Source organism: Prosopis cineraria, unplaced genomic scaffold (genome assembly GCF_029017545.1).
Source record: "Prosopis cineraria cultivar Desert tree isolate PC_DT_omini unplaced genomic scaffold, ASM2901754v1 PC1, whole genome shotgun sequence".
NCBI classification, from domain to species: domain Eukaryota; kingdom Viridiplantae; phylum Streptophyta; class Magnoliopsida; order Fabales; family Fabaceae; genus Prosopis; species Prosopis cineraria.
The window spans coordinates 40721348-40737668 of NW_026555332.1; the positions used below are offsets into that span (position 1 = coordinate 40721348).

The 16321-nt window shown below is 35.2% G+C and overlaps 2 protein-coding genes and 6 non-coding genes across 9 annotated transcripts; 1 reads left to right on the forward strand and 7 right to left on the reverse strand.

Moving 5' to 3' along the window:
- Window positions 1–88: 88 nt before the first annotated feature.
- On the reverse strand, window positions 89–2976 carry LOC129311918 (protein SYM1-like). Its single transcript, XM_054954419.1, has 3 exons — window positions 2642–2976; window positions 1391–1482; window positions 89–669 (listed from the first exon to the last, which is right to left on the reverse strand). The coding sequence occupies exons 1-3, from the start codon at window positions 2792–2794 to the stop codon at window positions 261–263; spliced, it is 654 nt and encodes a 217-aa protein (XP_054810394.1). The 5' UTR covers window positions 2795–2976; the 3' UTR covers window positions 89–260.
- Window positions 2977–8420: 5444 nt separating this feature from the next.
- LOC129311201 (pentatricopeptide repeat-containing protein At5g21222-like) lies at window positions 8421–12765 on the forward strand. Of its 2 annotated transcripts, XM_054953331.1 has the most exons (4): window positions 8421–8553; window positions 9096–9301; window positions 10419–11324; window positions 11594–12765. In XM_054953331.1, the coding sequence occupies exons 2-4, from the start codon at window positions 9245–9247 to the stop codon at window positions 12485–12487; spliced, it is 1857 nt and encodes a 618-aa protein (XP_054809306.1). In that variant the 5' UTR covers window positions 8421–8553; window positions 9096–9244; the 3' UTR covers window positions 12488–12765. The 2 variants fall into 2 exon arrangements, with proteins under 2 accessions (XP_054809306.1, XP_054809298.1); XM_054953323.1 differs by lacking the exon at window positions 8421–8553 and having other exon boundaries at window positions 8587–9301.
- Window positions 12766–13709: 944 nt separating this feature from the next.
- On the reverse strand, window positions 13710–13831 carry LOC129296582 (small nucleolar RNA SNORD14). The gene has a single exon (XR_008589840.1). It is a non-coding gene; the product is annotated as a small nucleolar RNA SNORD14 (small nucleolar RNA).
- Window positions 13832–14053: 222 nt separating this feature from the next.
- Window positions 14054–14178, reverse strand: LOC129296577 (small nucleolar RNA SNORD14). The gene has a single exon (XR_008589839.1). It is a non-coding gene; the product is annotated as a small nucleolar RNA SNORD14 (small nucleolar RNA).
- A 403-nt stretch (window positions 14179–14581) lies between these two features.
- On the reverse strand, window positions 14582–14681 carry LOC129297090 (small nucleolar RNA snoR99). The gene has a single exon (XR_008590110.1). It is a non-coding gene; the product is annotated as a small nucleolar RNA snoR99 (small nucleolar RNA).
- A 172-nt stretch (window positions 14682–14853) lies between these two features.
- Window positions 14854–14945, reverse strand: LOC129296997 (small nucleolar RNA snR60/Z15/Z230/Z193/J17). The gene has a single exon (XR_008590080.1). It is a non-coding gene; the product is annotated as a small nucleolar RNA snR60/Z15/Z230/Z193/J17 (small nucleolar RNA).
- Window positions 14946–15044: 99 nt separating this feature from the next.
- LOC129297062 (small nucleolar RNA U83) lies at window positions 15045–15126 on the reverse strand. Its single transcript, XR_008590103.1, has one exon. It is a non-coding gene; the product is annotated as a small nucleolar RNA U83 (small nucleolar RNA).
- Window positions 15127–15530: 404 nt separating this feature from the next.
- On the reverse strand, window positions 15531–15628 carry LOC129297010 (small nucleolar RNA Z43). Its single transcript, XR_008590088.1, has one exon. It is a non-coding gene; the product is annotated as a small nucleolar RNA Z43 (small nucleolar RNA).
- Between the last annotated feature and the right edge of the window lie 693 nt (window positions 15629–16321).

The window sequence follows — 16321 nt, forward strand, 5'->3', positions numbered from 1 at the left end:
AACCAAATAAGACTGAAAAACTGAGAATTTGTGCTGTCATATTCCGCATGGCTTGCAAGTAAAATTAATTGATGATGCCTTCCAAAAATAAAACCGAAACGATGACTTGCTCCCATGCATCAGAATATCCAAAAGCGTTCTACAAGTATAAAAGCTAATGTTCCAGATCCTCTTTCTAGCAGGGAAAAGGTGACTTTGTTATAAAGGGTGCCTGAATGATTGAAGGAATGGGAAATACTATTGTTGAGATATAATTCTCCTTAACCATGTTTGTCTCCTTTCTCCTTCAAAAGGACAAATGACATAAACCGCTGCTTCCAAGGTGCATCCTTCTGTTGCTCCAACCATGACAAGAAAGCACTGTCCAGCAAGCAGAACAGGTTTACATAGAGAAGCTGGTACTTCACAGGGATGTACCGAAAATTCACAACTTGGACAATAGGCCACACGCCACCTTCTAGAAGGAATGCTGGGACGAAATTCCTCTTCAAGTCTTCCTTCACCTGTGGAATAGTCTTGCCCGCCGACAATCCCATATACGTAAAGAAGACAAATAAATGGATGGGGCCAAATATGAGGCCATCCATTGCCACTTTAGAAGTTACAAATCGCAAAGACTTTGGCTGCAGTTGAAGCTTCGTCCTTATAAACTTGTCCATTCCTTCATACCTGCAAGCATCAGGATCAGTTTAATGTTAGCACGAATTCTTTGGCATTGTCTTCAGTTCTCACTCGAATATTTCAACTCAAGGTTAAGCTAAGGAATTACGACTTTTGGCAGGAGCATCTCTTAATTATTTTTCCAGTAAAATGAATGTCATATCGTTGCATAGTAAATTCCCAAAACAATAAATTTTGGAAGCAGAAGCAAATTTAATCAATAAACCAAAGATTAACCAAAAAGCGTGATTTTACAAGGGACCTAATTCTCACTTTCTACATGATCAAAATCTTCAAACTTTGATAATATTGACAGGACTCGGGTGCATTATGTGTACTTTGCTACATCAGTTAGAAGGGTATAAAAAGCAGAAATTTACTCATAAATCACGTCCTTGTGGTTCAAAATTTATTCTCTCCATTTAGCCATCTACTATACGGTAAGTTATCTACATAACAAGTCTTGACGGGAAATATGAAGACTCTGTTGGGGACGAACTGAAATCTATGCTTGATAATTTTTTTTGGGTCAGGAAATCTATGATATGAATCCTACCTTTTAAGATGATCCAACGAACGGAGGAAACAAAACACAACCTCAGCCATACACAGTGAACACTACTAAACTAAATTCCCTTGGTGTTATTTGGACATGATTTATTTAACAAAAAAAACTATTAAACATACCACATTGCAAAAAAACTAAAGAAATAACATGGGAAACAGATACCAGAAGTGGCCAACTGGCCCCACAAAACCGAGACCAAATCCACTTGTGACAGCTACACGCGTCCAGTCGATCATAAATTTAGCATCTGCATCCTACCACATCACAGATAATTAAAGATTGATGAGGAACTTTATCAATAGTAAAATCCAAGTTAATCAGAGTTGGAAGGAATTATAACTATACCATCTTAACCTAAAGAATCTATTTCCTTTGCCGTAACTTCACACAAATGTGAGAGAAATCAACAATAATAGGTTTTCATGATATAGTTTCCACCCAAGCAATTACTACTATATAAATAACTAATTAACAATTCTCGAACCGTCTAGTAGTCATGATTGCACTAACGTGCCTTCAGTAAGTGAACCATTAATAACATTCACCGCATCCATCATTTTGACTTCTGAGTAGTAAGCTGATAGATTACATCCAGTTGCACAAGATGACCACAACAATAATGACAACAAGTTTTATCCCACTAGATAAGGTCGGTTAAATGGATTGCTCAATCTTATTGTGCTCTATCACCAATCCAGCTTTAGGAATATTGTTAACTAAGAGGTCTCATTCAACAACTTTCACAAGTGTTCTTTTTGGTCTCCTACTACCGCTCTTTACAGGGCTTATTATCTGTTCTACTCTTCTTACCGGTGCCTTCCACAGCCTTCTCTATACATGTTCATATCATCTGAAATAATTTTCTACCATATTCCACTCAATAGATGCCACGATCACTTTCTTGTCTACGCTCATTTCAAATTTTATATTTTCCTGTATACCACACCCATCTCAACATTCTCATCTCTACTAGCCCAATTTTATACTCATGCTAACCTTTTTAAAGGCCAACATCTACTATCATATAACATAACTAGTCTAATAGCAATTCAGTAAAACTTCTCATTAAATTTATTAGATACGTCCCCATCACAAATAATTTCTCTAACTTTTCTCCAATTACATAAGACACAGCAGAAAAAATTGGCAATCCAAATGTATACCCACATCTCCTATCTTCAAAAGCAAATTCACATAAAGCAATGTAAATACACGAACATGCACCAAATGACCTTGGTAATTGATTTCTTTTGTTCAACCCATCGGAATATATATACTCTAATACCCAGTATTGTGCAAAGGAATGGGCAATTGGGCATCTAAATGAGTCAAAGTGGTGGGAAAAAAAAAAGGTGTGTGTGTGTGTGTAAAGGAGTCGAAGTGAGACGCTTAGATTGAGTTGGTGTTCCTTACAGAGAGGTGAAGACGCTTCTTTGTTGCAGCGTGAGTGATGTATTGAGCAGTAATATCGCCCACAGCCCAAAGGACGCCAGAGCTAATAACCTGGGTCTTGACGGGATGAACAGAGAGACAGTTGGTGTACCAATTCCATAGCTTCACCATCATTTAATCGGTTTGACGAAGAACGAAAACCGCACTACGTTGCAGAGAAGAAGCTCAAGTAGGGATAACACGGGCAAGAACACAGGTTTCGGAAAGCCCGACGCAATTTACTTAGTTCTGAGTGACATTCCGTGAGAAGATGGTTTTGCCATCCCCGGCTGCAGGCTCGTTGGCGTGGAGATGTGAAAATGTACGAAATAATAACCAATTAGATTAGAGCTAACTACTCGCCAACATAGACCCTGAGATTAATTGAGAATGAGAAAATTAATTATTTCCATGTCTTACTTACATGTAAATAAAAAATTAAAATTATAAATAAAATTGAGAAAATAATTAACTCCTTGTTCAGGATGTGTTTGTAATTCTTCCATAATCAAATTTTGTTTTATTGTATTTGAATTATTTTATTTTACTTTACTTTGTCTGCATAAGAAATATCCTCTACCAGATTAATTTCTTTTAGGTTTAAAGCAAAAAATAGACACCTCCTAACTATTATCATATTTATACTGAATTTCAAATCTCCCATAACTATTGTCAAGTTTATAAATTAATTATGATATATGAATGGAAATATTTTTATGTGAATTTAGTTTCATATTCAAATAAAGAATTGGTCCGAGGACATTATAAGAGAACAAAAACATTTTTTTATAATGGTGATTTATTATCGATCTTTATTTACGAATAATTCTTTTAAAAAGTCCTTGTATATAATTCTTTTTATTAAAATTAGCTAGACATTTTCTATATTGCACATTTTATATATCTTGTAAGCAAGACAACTTCTAGATAATCTGCACTAAGGGATGGAGTTTTTTTTATTTATTTATTCAACGATATTTTTTTAAAGACAATCATATTCAAAATAATATTAAATATAAAATACAGATATCTCTTTCGTTAAAACTTCAAATGTTACATTGAAAGATACTAATATATTCTTCTAACTCCAACTCTAATGAGTTCTAACTTATAAGAATGGAATTTTGCGTGTAGGGAGCGAAACACAAATTCCAGCCCAAGAGGTAGATTGGCCAATTCCGCCCATACACACATGCGGATGTGTGGCCTTGTCTATGAGCTACTACTTCTGTTCTGTTATGTGTCCGTACAAGCTCTTGGATTAAATAGAAGAGCTAGTCAAACAATTTGGTTTGATTTAGATTTTAATTTTTTCTATCTCATATTTATTATTTTTTAAAAATCATCTTTGTTACTTTGATTCTAATGTGTGCAAATGTGCAATCAATGATGATAATCTTTGTAACCATCCTTTATATTCACTAGATACAGGAGAAAATTAGAAAAATCACTACTCAAACACACCAATTTAATAACCATAGAATTTATTTGAAAAGCTTTAGCCAAAAACTTATTTTTCAAAAATCATCAAAATCATAATACATTTGAGTAACACACAGAGGAAGCCATTTATATGCATTCACATCACTCATTACATGCCATAAGAACTATAAAATCAGGTGAAATTATAGGCTATGCACCATAACATGCAATATGTGTGCCGCGGCATGTGGCACAGAGCCATGCATCTAAACCCTCTGTGACATGTGCCGCGATAGGCCTATCCAAATTTTTGCTATCATTTTAATAGCAAAATGATAAACTTTCAGCGTGCGTCGTTTTTACATACAATGTTCAATTGGAGTGATTCAAGCGTCCACACGAAACTTATCTCATAAGCTAGCTAATGAGATATGTTTAGACATAATCTAACAGTCCGATCAAAATTTAAACACTCAGGGTGTAAAATGTCACTTTTTCTAAAAATTTTGCACACCTAAGCGTTTAAATTGATCCCTTTCTCTCATTATACCACACGAGGCCTTGAATCAAGTCTAAAAGGATCTAAAACACCTGATTGACCATACCATATCATAATTATACACATATATTAAAATTTAACCCCTCAATGGTCAATTTTCACACTTCACAAACTTTCATAATTTACCAACACTTGGCACAACTTGGCCCACTTGGCCTTTTACTCAATATAATCCCATACATGCACATCCTTAATATATTCACAATACAATCTTAACCTCAAATTACTTATTTCATCATAATTTCACACTTAGGCTTAAAATTCACTAACATTAATCACAAGTTCAACACAAACATGCTCAAATCATAGCCCCTAATTCACTTCATCATGAAAATACATGAATGGGCTAAGATTCTACAAAATCGTTGCTTTAGACATGCATGCAACCCTATGGCAACTCATATATACATATATATACAAGTTCTTGGTTCATTACACAATCTCAGAGTTTACATGGCTTCAATGACTCAAGTTGATCTAAACTCTCTACTCTTGCACTAATCACTACTCGGTCCTGGAAAAATGTAAACACGGGGTGAGATAAAAATCTTAATAATAGAATAACTTACTCATATTGACTATCACATGCAACTATATAAAAATAAGCATAATGTATCCTTTAAATCTCATTAACATAGCATATATCACAAGTTTCACTTAAATAACATTAATGTTTTGCATTTCACTTCTTTACACCACATTTCACCACTTTACTAACACAAACATTACATAACATTTCATAACATAATCATTATCAATCGAAACTCCAAATCACCCTGACATGAAACTATAGGCACACCTTAGACTAATGTACACTCTCATAAGCTCTGAGCTTACTGTTAGTGGTAGAATTACTCAGCCAAAAGTGTTATATCTCACTTTCAGACTATGGTTTCCTCCAATACATACAATGGAGTGTTGTTGACTCCAACACCGTATCACACATACATTAAGGAGTCTCATATCTCTAACACTGCACCTTAATAGGCACTAAGGATATCTTTTCTAACACCACATCTTAAGAGACACTAAGGAGGTATAATTCTCTAACATCACACCTCGTTAAATACTAAGGAGAATATATCATATATAGTAGTGGACCTACATATTGTTGAGGGGGGCAACTGCCCTCCCTCAAGTTGAAAAAATTACAAAGAGAGGTATGAGTTTTAAAAATTTACCCCCATTGTCCTTATGATTTTGAATCCATTAAACTTAAACTAAAATGTATTTTAGTTCAAAAATATTTAGGTCATTTATATTTCACTTAAGCCTAATAGATTTTAATTTTAAATTTATTATATTTGAATTTAGATTACTTTTATAATAATATAATTTTTATTTTTATTTTTAATATTTTACAAATCTAAAGTCAAACTAAATAATAAATAACCTTAATAAAAATGAAATTTTATATTTTAAAACATACAAAAACTAAAAGAAGACCAAAAGACGGGAAGATAGAGAGACTCTTTGCTAGAAAACAGAGTCTGAGATGAGAGACAGAGTAAATGGCATGAAAATGTGAGGTTAAGTGTGAGAAGTTGATTAAAACTAGCAATGATATTGCAAGTTGCCACAGTAACTGTAGAAAGAGCCTTTTTTGCTAAGTTTGTGAAAAATCAGTTACATAATCGAATGGGAAACCTATGGTTTAATAGCATTGACAATGAGTTGATTATACAACAATTTCAAAACATGAAGTCACATAGAGAAAACTTGTAAGATATGTAAATATTTATTTTATATATTAAATTTTTTAATTATTTTTACATTTTATATAATTTATGCCCCCACTAACTCAAGGCCTTGCGTTTGCCATTGGCCATATAGTTTTATCACTACCTCTCCACTCAAGTGATCTCCCACCTTTATGATCATGCTTTCCAAACCATTTAAGGTTTCTCATCACCACTTTTCTCATATGTGTAGATATACACATTTTATATCAAACTATGCAGATTTCATCATTTGTTTAACCAAAAGTTCTTTTTATGCAATAAACATTCAATGTCACAAAACATGCTCAGTTCAAAATAATTTCATGCACTATATAGCATACTCACACACAGTTACAATAAAAAGTCAAACAAAAGAAGCTATTCGATTACCTTAACTCTTCTATTATTAAAAAGATTATTCATGAATTTCAACTACCACAATAGTTTATCACGAGCTTCCTTTCTCAACTCACACATCCAATATGCTGATCTGAACACATTTTAGTCATTTGGTCTATTTTGACCAAAAACTCACATTTATTATTTATAGCTATATTCATCATTAAACTCTTTTTCATTTATCCATTCAAAGTCTATGACTACTCGATTACTACTTTACATCATTTCAATCGGTCTTATTTCACTTAGATTAGATTCTCACCCCTTTCTCTCTTTAACCTATGGCCAAATTGAGCCTACAAGTTAAAGCTATATCGTTCAGTTTTAAATCAATTGCAAAACTCTAATTTAACTTTCAAGAACTTTTTTATTACTATTGAGTTAAAATCAAACTTCTCAAATTTCATCGATTCAATTTCTCTATAACTCATTTTCAGATAAATTTGTGTAGAATGGAAGGTAAGAGTTATACGTAACTTACTTGTTAAGTTATTGATTAAAAGCACCTTCTAATAACCTGAAATGGCTTGCCCTAACTCTTCAACCCTTCTTCTCTCCCTCTCTCATGTGCTCTCAATTTCTCTCATTTGAAATTTTTAAAATTTCACGACTTAAGAAGTCATTTTCTGGTCTATGCGTCGCAGCGCATGTAGCACAAGTCGCGGCACGTGGCACAGTGAAATTTATTTTCACTATGTGCACTTGCTTTAACCCAAAACGCACTCCTTCCACCTGTATATATTCATATAACATTCTAATGAGTCAAATCATCAAGTAATCATCCAAATTTTTAATCCTACACTACCTATGACTTTACCCTCAATTAACAGCTAATTACAAGATTAAGAAATTTAAATTGTTACAATCTTAAATAAACAACAACAAAAAATTTATAAAAGAAAAAACTAACTTAACTAATTTTTTTAATCTATGTAAATTACTTATCTAGTTTCTACATCTAGAAACGATGGAATTATAACCACCAATCACTGTTAACCATAAAAAATATATTGTTATCACTATTAATATAAAATAATTTTTTTAATAAAAAGTTGTATTTTTACATGTCAAGCAAAAAGCGTATTTGCTCTTGTACAATTATAATTAAGAAAAAATCTATGTTAAACTTGTAAAGTTAATAGCTTAATATACTTTTCAATCAAATTAGAATAAGAATGCTTTAATTAAAAAATTGAATTCATGTAGTAAGTTTTCTCCTTTTATAGGTTTCCTCTGTTGTAATTTCCATTCATTTTGCCTCAATTAAAAATTTGGATTATTAGTGTATCAAAAAAGAAAATTGGATTATTAGATTTATAGTGAATCATTTGGATTTAATTATTTTTCATATGCTAACTATATTTTTAGACAACATCTGATCGAAAACATTCTTCACAAACTTGATGAGTTGATGGGATTTAATAACATGATCAACGTCACTGAGTTTTTCGATTTAACGTGAGGCAACTCTCAGTCTACACGAAAAAATAATGAAAAAGAAAAAGGAGAGAAATACAAATACGTGGTAAAATAGGAGTTGGCAATAGGAGGCTGGCGTGGCAAAAGCAAACCCATGGAAAATCTGCTGACGCATTTGTACTTTTCTGGCAATGGTCTCAAAAAAGCGCTTCGAAATCTCATGGTGATAAATATTTGTGGATAAGAATCTCCAGCGGATGCCGCACACACGAATCCCACGGCCCCTCCGCGATTTGTTTACAATTTGCATGCACCATGTCTTCTTCTCACTATGCTCTTCCCTCCCCTCCCCCTCCCTCCTCCTCAACTCTGAGGTACTTACTTTCCCCTCAACTTGTGTCCTTTCTTTTTTTACTTACTAGTATTGGACTTTTCCACGACACAGTATATGAGTTTCGAAGTATTATTTTGTTTCTGATCCTTGAATATGCGACTCATTTTTGTTTCTCGAAGAGGGATCAAGCTTCGAAATCCATTTGTGAAGTGGATTTGATCCCATTTTCAGTTTGGCTTGACTATTTGCTGGGATTTTTTTCCTGAGTTGAGAGGATTGGGAAATGTTGCAGGTTAATGTGATCAATTACGAGAAGTGAATTTTATCTTTGTGCCTTCACCAGAGTTCTCTGCCTCTGGTTTTCAATGCTTCATTAATATTTTATTAATTTCTGGTTTCGTTTGCCGGGCTGTTTGTTTTCCCTGTTCCTTTTGATGAATCAGTGGTTCACTTTGAGAACTTGCTTTTTCTTTATAATTTTAAAACATTAAGCCAGAAATACTTGCTCACTTGTCTATCTTTTCAACCTCACAACTTAGTGGCAAACTTCTCTGATTGATTTTTTTGCTATAATCTTCGTAGGATAAATCCTTTTATGATGATGGAATAGGAGTAGAAATCGAATAGGGCCTGGTCAATTTTAGCCCGGGTAGCAAGGTGCTTCATTGAGGTTTTGAGAAGCACGTGGAGAACAGCTGGGAAAATCTGATCAAGTCTATTCACTATCTATCATGGATGGCAGCCAGAAGGGAGCTCTCATGAGCAATAACGGAGTTATACCAGTCATGGTAACATAAGCTTCAACATTTTCTCATGTTATCTTAGTTATTCATCTCTTGACTGTGCTATTGCCTGACTATTAGTTCAATGAGTTATAATCAGCCCCAGGATGTTAAGCATTAAGAGCCCTATATTCTTATATTCATTACATGTCAGCAAGAACTAGCAGGGAAAGAAATTCTTATTCATTCTTGCACTATGTGATTTCAGTAGCATCAGATAGTGGTTGTTCAACATGCAAGATACAAAGAAAAATTCTTGTATTCCTGGACCATAAGAATTGATTTATGTCAACTCAACCATTATGGTGAAAGGCCATACTCAATTGAATGAACTGTCATGTCATGCAAACTGTTTCATCATTGATTCATATGAATTGTATCTGACTTGCAAGATAGAATCCAATCACTGATGGGCAATGTCTCTTAGATTTTTGTTTAGTAATATTGCATGGATACATGGTCTATTACTAGAATGTGTAGTATTTGAAACTGATGGGTAGGGAATAACAGGACTAGATTAACTTATTATAATTATCTGAATGAGTGTCTTGCTATGATTTCCATTTAATTGAAGTCTATACCAGGTGGCCAGAAGCCTGATAAAAATAATAAAATATGAATTGTACTCTTTTGGGATCTTTGAGATGACTTCAATGGTTATTATTATGACAGGGACATGATTAGTGGTTGTTGAGATTGTCAATACCTTGTCATTTATTATTTTTCTGATATCTTGAAAGGTCTATTACAACAACTCGAGTAAACACTGGATCTTGGAAACACTTTTCTGTCCCCAGACAAGGAAGGATCTAGATAACGACAACCATGATAAATTTGCAGGATCCAATACTTAAACCCTTGAAATACATCTGGAACTTGAAATTTTATTCTGTCTCCAGTTATTGACGGGTCCAAACTATCAGTAATACGCATATGACAATAAATTGGGGGAGGGGGGGGGGACAAGTCAACCCTCTAAGTTGGGACCTGAGCAATATTTGATGATTGATCAAGTGACCAGGATAATTACTTTTTTTGCAAAAATAATTAGTGGGTAAGCTTTATAAGGTTCAATTTATGTACAAGGAAACGTGATATGGAACTTGTGGTAATTTTGAAACAGGGAATGAAGCAGTACAGTCAAACAAAATTAAGCTCTACTCCAGAAGAGCCATGTAAAGAATCTCGTTGTCTCATCTGCATGGGCAACAACAGTTGTCAAACGGTTCATTCTAGAACAAAACTGATGAATGCTTTGATTGGGAGAGGCAAGCCGCACGAAGCCCAGGCCATCTTTAATGGCTTAATAGAGGAAGGACATAGGCCGACTCTTATAACATACACTACTCTTGTAGCTGCTCTGACCCGCCTGAAGAGATTCAAGTCCATTCCTTCTCTTCTTTCTAAAGTCGAAGAGAATGGCTTGAAGCCAGACTCAATACTTTTTAATGCCTTGATGAATGCCTTTTCTGATTCTGGCAATGTAGATAAAGCAATGGAAGTCTTTCAAAAAATGAAGCAGTATGGATGTAAACCTACAACAAGTACTTTTAACACTCTCATTAAAGGATTTGGAGTTGCTGGAAGGCCTGAAGAATGTATGAAATTGCTAGAAATGATGACACTAGATGAAAATGTGAAACCCAATGATAGAACATATAATATTCTCATCCAAGCCTGGTGTACCAAGAAGAAACTAGAAGAGGCATGGAATGTTGTGCACAAGATGGTGGCTTCTGGCCTGCAGCCTGATGTTGTGACTTACAACACTCTGGCAAGGGCTTATGCTCAGAGTGGAGAGACAAAGAGTGCTGAAAGGTTGATATTGAAAATGCAGTATAACAAAGTGTCACCTAATGAACGTACCTGTGGTATCATAATAAGTGGCTATTGTAAAGAAGGGAATATGGTGGATGCCTTGAGGTTTCTATACAGAATGAAGGATCTCGGAGTGCATCCAAATCTAGTAGTTTTCAACTCTCTTATCAAAGGATATTTGGACATTATGGACACAAATGGAGTGGATGAGGTAAATGCTCAAATTTGATACTTGCCATAAAATAGTTTTTCCTATTGTTTATTTTGTTCAGTCCTCTGAATCTTATGGATAATTATAACCCAGAGGTCTTTCTGGTTTTCCACTATGGTGACTAAGACAAATGCCCTGAAGTAATATAACCATAACTTATTCTGTTATGAATTCTTTCTGTTTGTTAGTGTGTGGCTTGATGGCTTGCACTTCTTTACGTATCTAATATTGTCATGAAACATTGAAGTTACACATGTAAAATTGTTCAGGCCCTGACATTGATGGAAGAATTTGGGGTCAAACCAGATGTAGTTACATTTAGCACCATTATGAATGCGTGGAGCTCAGCAGGGCTTATGGACAATTGTGAGGAGATATTCAATGACATGGTGAAGGCTGGGATAGAGCCTGATATCCATGCATTTAGCATCCTTGCCAAAGGTTATGTACGTGCTGGACTTCCGGGAAAAGCAGGGGCTCTTCTGACTTCAATGAGCAAATTTGGCGTGCAACCAAATGTCGTTCTCTTCACTACCATCATCAGTGGGTGGTGTGCTGATGGAAAAATGGACCGAGCTTCTCAAGTTCATGATAAAATGTGTGAAATGGGAATTCCCTCAAACCTAAAGACTTATGAAACCCTAATTTGGGGGTATGGAGAAGCTAAACAACCGGGGAAAGCAGAGGACCTGCTGAAAATAATGGAAGATAGGGGTGTTTCTCCTAAAATGACAACCAAGAACCTGGTTGCTGATGCATGGCGTGCCATTGGTTTATTTAAAGAAGCCAAGAGAGTTTTAGATGGTTCAGAAGAATCTGAAGTAAATCAAAATTTTGGAGGGGAAGAACTACAGGTGCAGAGTTTGGGGAGGGTTCTTGAGAAACAAAAACTGGGTGCTCCTCACTCTAATAATGTATTGCAATTACCTAAAGAAACTGTGGTAGCTCATCAAGAAAGATCTTCCAACGGCAGCATGAGAAGTCAGATGATAGTTTTTAGACATGGGTTTTCATCCTTCAGCATGCAGCAAGCTACCATTTCGATGGTTGTACCTCGTACATGCTCTTTCAGAGTGCAGTCATTGATTGTAAATGGGCAACAAATCCGAAACAGGCTTGTTAAGCCCTTCCTTGGCTCTGGCACAGTAGTGGCAATAAGCTGACGAGGAAACTTGCAATTGTGAGATGATCTCATATCGGTCTAACATGAGACCCAAACTTCCCAAACTTCTGTGTGAATACGTTGAATTTGCTCCAGTGTGATAAGGTATAGCCAGGAAAAATGTAGATATCATTCATGGATTTTTCAATTTACACCTACAATTTTTGCGGAATGCTGGTGTCAACGGCATTTGTTGAATTGCTGCTACAAGGGAAACGTTATGAAAGATACTATTGACAGTGCAATATATTAAATGACAAAAAATATTGGTCGCCAACATTTAAATATTGCAGATCAGTTCAGTTCTGACTAGTGTCCTCGAATTAGTACTTTAAATGGTCAGCTTACACCGTTCAAATTTTTATTGAGCGCTAGCTTTTGAATTTTGCAAGAGCATGCTTAAAAATTAAAATATTGTTGTAAAAGTTAGAAATATCAAAATAGCTTATAATAGTTTATTTACATTGATGTTGATTACTGATTACTTAGATTAGTGCTCATTATATCATGAAATTTTATCTTGACCATACTTGGCGTACAAATAATATGGTTATCGCAGATATACAAGTAAAATTCGTTAAGGCAAACGATTCTCCTTAGGGCAGGGATTATATCTAGCACCGAACTCCACAAAATGCAAGCATACAAACTAAATGGTTTCAGCACTTAAAAATATACAAAATGGTTTCACTACACCGGAGTTGAAGATACCATATAAGGAAGTGATTTTCCCAGCTGTGAATGTGTCACCAATAACCTAAACCATTTCCATTTCAAACCCGAGAGTATCTCTAGTACCCAACGCCATAAAACTTAACAGAAACTACCCAAAAAAAAATTTGACAATAAACAGAACAGGCTTCAACATTAAACTCTTGGATTGCAACAGCACAAGCTCTCCCGCGGCCACCGTGAAAACAAGCCCTTGAATTTGGGTACAAGTTTACAACTGGGCAATTACCTCGACGTTAACAATTACACCAAACTTGACGTTGGCCAGGACAAAAAGCCCCAACACCCAGGGAAACAAAAACAGGACTCCCGGCTTGACACACTGATTTTTTATTTACTGATCAGGCACAAAACAAGATAATTTTTTATTGACAATATGCCATCACCTAGTAATACAATGCTAAAAAAAGTGAAAATATTCAAAAATATAATTGTAAAAACATTTTAATTAATTAGGTTATTAATTTTAAACATGCATGTTTTTACTAAATGCCTCAGACATCCAAGGAAGGATAGGAGCAGCATTAGCTCTCAAGCCCGGCGAAGGCGAAAGCTCTTAGGCGGCCACTGCGAATGATTGAGAAACAAGCCTTGGGATTTGTCATCATTGCGCAGTTAATTCCCTTGACCAGTACCATCAAATTTGATCATACTTCACAGAACATCATCTTATATGTTGTCAGGTTCTACATACAATCACAAGGGTATCAAGACGCTCGATAGAATAAAAAAAGAGCAACTCACGCAACAAAAACGTTTGCACGGCCACATAACTATTGGTTTCTATTTGGAGAAGGGGGAAAAACAAATGAGAAAAGCACCGTATGGAGCGACGTGTCTCAGACATCCAAGGAAGGATATGAGCAGCATTAGCTCTCAAGCCTGGCGAAGGCGAAAGCTCTTAGGCGGCCACTGCGAATGTCTTGAGAAACAAGCCTTTGGATTTGTCATCATTGAACATTCAATTCACATAAATAAACGACAACTTAGAAATTGACCAAAGCCTGAAAATTAGAGATGAACTTAAGACACTATCAGAAGAAGGACACAGAAAGTCACTCAAAAAAAAGCTAATAGTAACTTGCAAACACAAATCACTAAACAGAAATAACAATCGAGACAAATTTGCAATAAGAAATCAAAAAACAGGATGCAATTTAAAGGCATATAAAGGGACATCACACGAGGATATGTCTCAGACATGCAAGGATGGATTACAGCAGCAGTAGCTCTCAAACCCGGCGAAGGTAACACCTCTCAGGCAACCACTGCAAGTGTTTTGAGAAACAAGCCTCTAAACATGTCCTCAGTGATGATATTAAATATAATAAAACAAATATGACTCATCAATTCAGGAGTCGGTACATATTCCATCCTATAATGATCAGCAAGCAATCAACAACAAGAGCTGACAAAGTGATTCGGATGGGTAAATATCTGGGACGTGTTCATCCCTAAAGCACTCACTGACACTGCTAAAGGGGCAGACAAAGTCCCAAATGGCACCTATGTTTAGAGGGGGGCAAGAGTGTAAAAAATAAAGAGATGAACATCAGGCAAGCTAGATGGATCACGGCAAAAAATTAAAAATTAAAACACCAATTAACGACAACAGTATCACATTTTTTAAAAAAATTGGGTCATCAGATAGGAGCGAAAGACTTAAAAACTGAAATAATCACATAAAATGTCATCTGAACTATGCTTCTGTTCATCACATGACCCTATCATGAATTCTTAATCGCAACCTTCAAATTCGAACAGGCAATAAACTTTCTAAAAGATAATCAAAAGCTACAAAGAGAAAGATTAACAGAGAAATCAATGGCCTCAGAAGGAAGGCAGTAGTTGGTATAGTAATCATGAAGTCTCATACATTGCATGATACCATAACTTTCGTCATTGGCGAGGAAGAGAAGCACAACTTAAAGCTTACTATGAAAACGATGAGATACCCTATTCTCAGATGTAATAATAAAGGGAAAAAAAATAAAGAAAAAAATACTAAGGAAAAATAATAAAATATAAAATCAGCATCTCCCATGTAACACATTAAGCCAAATTAATTAGGAGGCGAATCCAAAGCCACAAGAAAATACAAGAACTGTTTATCGGCCTCATAGAGATTAGATTGTTCTACATGAATAATTTCAGACATATGCTTGTCTATTTTTTTATGATATAATCATTGGTCGATAAATCTGTGTAATGCAAACGTTTAAAAAATAACAATCAAATGCCTTTTAAGCCCAAAACCCTAAGACAGCAAGCTACAAAATCTTTACAGTAAACATTTGTTTACATCGGCGATGGGACTCGGAATATGGGTGGTGATATATCAGGATGGTCGGCAAGGCCTGTGAGCCCAATTACGACGAACGAGACCTTAACATCAGAATCGTCACTGTCCCGTTTGTTTTCCGCTAACAAACAAATCAAACAATTAGGTGCTAAAAGCGAAGATAGGTTCAATAAAGACACTCTTAACAGTGAAACAAAGGAACGGGAGAAGAAAGAAATAGGAATCAGGAGGAGTGATCATCGACTGCAAGCTAAATACCCTAACGAAAAGACGAAAGGAAAGCTGGAAGGCGGTGATTAGAAACCGCGATGTAGCGGTAGTGCTTATAAAGAACTTCTGGCAGCTAGGGTTTACTAAGCCGATGCGTTTGACTCGGTCTCTAGAATGTGGAGCGCGGCGAGCCGACCTTCTGCATGAGTTTAACCATTTTTAAAATACACTTTAATTTAATTATTTTTTGCATTAAATTCAATGGATATTATTCTTAAAAATTACAATTACATTTCACGATAATCATACTCCTAATTTAATTTTTATCAATCTTATTATTCTCATGAATTGTGAATCTGCCACAAAATCAATGTTTGATCATTCTTAAGGTGTTGGACCCTTAACATGAAGGAGGACATGATTTTGGGGTGCCAACAACCCTCAAACGCACTTTAGATGGAAGTGTGTGTGTGTGTGTGTGTATAACGAACATGTTTCATTTGAGTACTTTCTTAATTATTAATTTATTTGGTATGATTTTCTTTAAGCTAACAACTTTTATAGGGTTTATCCAGCATTGTTCGGAACATG